This window comes from Loa loa, assembly GCF_000183805.2.
Source record: "Loa loa unplaced genomic scaffold supercont3.331, whole genome shotgun sequence".
Classification (NCBI taxonomy): domain Eukaryota; kingdom Metazoa; phylum Nematoda; class Chromadorea; order Rhabditida; family Onchocercidae; genus Loa; species Loa loa.
The window spans coordinates 25,028-27,631 of NW_018108511.1; the positions used below are offsets into that span (position 1 = coordinate 25,028).

At 25.7% G+C, this 2,604-nt stretch overlaps 1 protein-coding gene across 1 annotated transcript; it reads right to left on the minus strand.

Moving 5' to 3' along the window:
• Positions 1-246: 246 nt before the first annotated feature.
• Positions 247-1,864, minus strand: LOAG_14467 (hypothetical protein; the record flags this gene model as incomplete). Its single annotated transcript, XM_003149964.2, has 4 exons — positions 1,696-1,864; positions 1,333-1,475; positions 722-898; positions 247-508 (listed from the first exon to the last, which is right to left on the minus strand). The coding sequence occupies exons 1-4, from the start codon at positions 1,852-1,854 to the stop codon at positions 247-249; spliced, it is 741 nt and encodes a 246-aa protein (XP_003150012.2). The 5' UTR covers positions 1,855-1,864.
• Between the last annotated feature and the right edge of the window lie 740 nt (positions 1,865-2,604).

The following is a 2,604-nucleotide window of genomic DNA, read 5'->3' on the forward strand; positions in this document are numbered from 1 at the left end:
AATAATAATAATAATAATAATAATAATAATAATAATAATAATAATAATAATAATAATAATAGTAATAATAATAATAATAATAAATAACGATAATAGTAATAATAACAGAATTAATTAATTATTAATACAAATTAGAATTCGGTATGATTTTTTCACATTAAACGTTTGATAATGTAAGCAAAAAATTTTCAAAATTTAAAATTCAGAATTTTAGAATTTATTAAACATAAAAATTCGAAGCTTATTTTAATAATAATAAAAGTATAAAAGAACGAAAGAATAACCTTTTATGGTACTTCGAAGAGCTGAATTAATCACAGTTAATACTTCATTTCGTTGTAAATATTGTGCAAGTTCAATTGATGTCATACCATTCAATGATCGAAATGATGGATTAGCACCAAGTTCAAGTAATGCTCCAACAATTGTTGTTGCACCACATGTTATAGCTGTTGATAGGGCGGAAAGATTTGAAAGTCGTTGAATATTTCCATCCAAATATGCTCCTCTATAATAATATGCAAATGTTTACTTTAATTTTGCATGCAACATTTGAGGAATGCATTTAAGCATGCAATTTACAAACAAAATTTATTTTAATTTTGCATGCAACATTTAAGGAATGCATTTAAGCATACAATTCGCGCAATAAATGTTTTTTTTTTTTATTTATTGTAATTTTGTTATATGAAATTGATATTTAATTGTAAAATTTGCATACCTTTGTGATAATAATGCACATAAATGTGTATGTCGCCGAAAAGCTGCAGCTATTACAGGTGTTGGACAAAGTGCGGTATGTGATGGATTAATGTTTACACGTAAATCAAGAAGTAATTTAACAAGTTCGATATGACCACTTCCTGCTGCTAATGTCATCGCTGATGCACCAAGATATCTAAAGAATTACGAATGAAATTATGGATGACACCACTCTTTCGTATGTTGACAGCAATGTAACACGTAAGCTGCATTAATCTAATACATTTTTATATTGTAACACATTTGATTATCTTACAGTAACAATGATAACATGTAGATGACACTACTCTTCTTTATGTTATTTGCACGTAACACGTAGATAACAAGTAAGTTGCACTTGTCTGCAACATATTTGGTTATCTTATAGCAACAATTATCTACTCCATAATAAGTAACTTTACGTTTAATTATTCTGCTTACTTACGTATCATATCATTAGAGTGTAATTTTACAGGTAAAAATTATAACAGTTATTAATTATGCAAACATAATTTAACTTAATTTACATTTATCGTCGAAATATATTAGTAGTAATTTGAAGATACGATAAGGTTTACGTGACACACGTACGTCAATTTTTGATAGTTTGCACCACGTTGAACAAGTATTCGAACAATATTAGCATGACCATTTTTTGCTGCATGATGAAGTGCTGTCATACCAACCTGATTAGTTTTTTCGATATCAGCGCCATGATCCAATAAATATTGTACCTAAAATGATAAAATGATTTACCTGAAATGATAAAACGGTTTACCTGAAATAATTAAAATAATGATTTATCATTTTTTTTCCATCAAATAAATGAAAATAAAGGGAAGCATTAATGTATGACAATTCATTTAAAAATTATTGGATATTTTAGCAATAAATGTTATTTTGGGAGAAAAAAAAAAAGAAAATAATGAAGTATTATTATTTACGGAAACTAACAATTCCAATATTTCCAGTTGCAGCAGCCATCTGTAATCCGGTAACATGATCATCATCAAATGTATCAACAAGGAAACCGGATTCTACAGCTTGATGAACCTCATCTAAATTCCACGTTTCACACGCTGCAAGAAATTGTTCGATGCTAACAGAATTCATCCACGCATACAATATGTTCCACTAATTTTCTTCAAAGCATCACTTATCAATTTATCTGAAATTTTTAAATATAATTTACGTCATTTATCTTACTTACTCATTAATTATCCATTTAAAAATACACTAATTAACATTATAACTTGCATGATATAACTTATTCATTAATTATCCATTCATGTAATTTACCTTACTTATTAATTACCCACTTATATGATTTATCTTATCCATTAATTAATTGCAAAAATATACTTATTAACATTAAAATCTCAAATATAACTTGCATAACATACCTTATTCATTAATTATCCATTCATGCGACATACCTTATTTATTAATTATCCACTTATATGATTTATCTTATCCATTAATTAATTGCAAAAATATACTTATTAACATTAAAATCTCAAATATAACTTGCATAACATACCTTATTCATTAATTATCCATTCATACGATCTACCTTACTTATTAATTACCTACTTATATGATTTATCTTATCCATTAATTAATTAATAACATTAAATTTCAAATATAACTTACATGTTATACCTTACTCATCAATTATCCACCAATATAACATATGTTATTCATTAATTATTCACTTAAATTCATATAATCATTTCCTTGTTTTGCTATTACCTTCGAAAATGAACTGTCTAAATTAATCAATTATATTTAAACATTTCGTAATCCTGTTAATAAAAGTTTGAAGGAAGTTTTCAATAATTTAAATTATTGATCTTTTTTTTT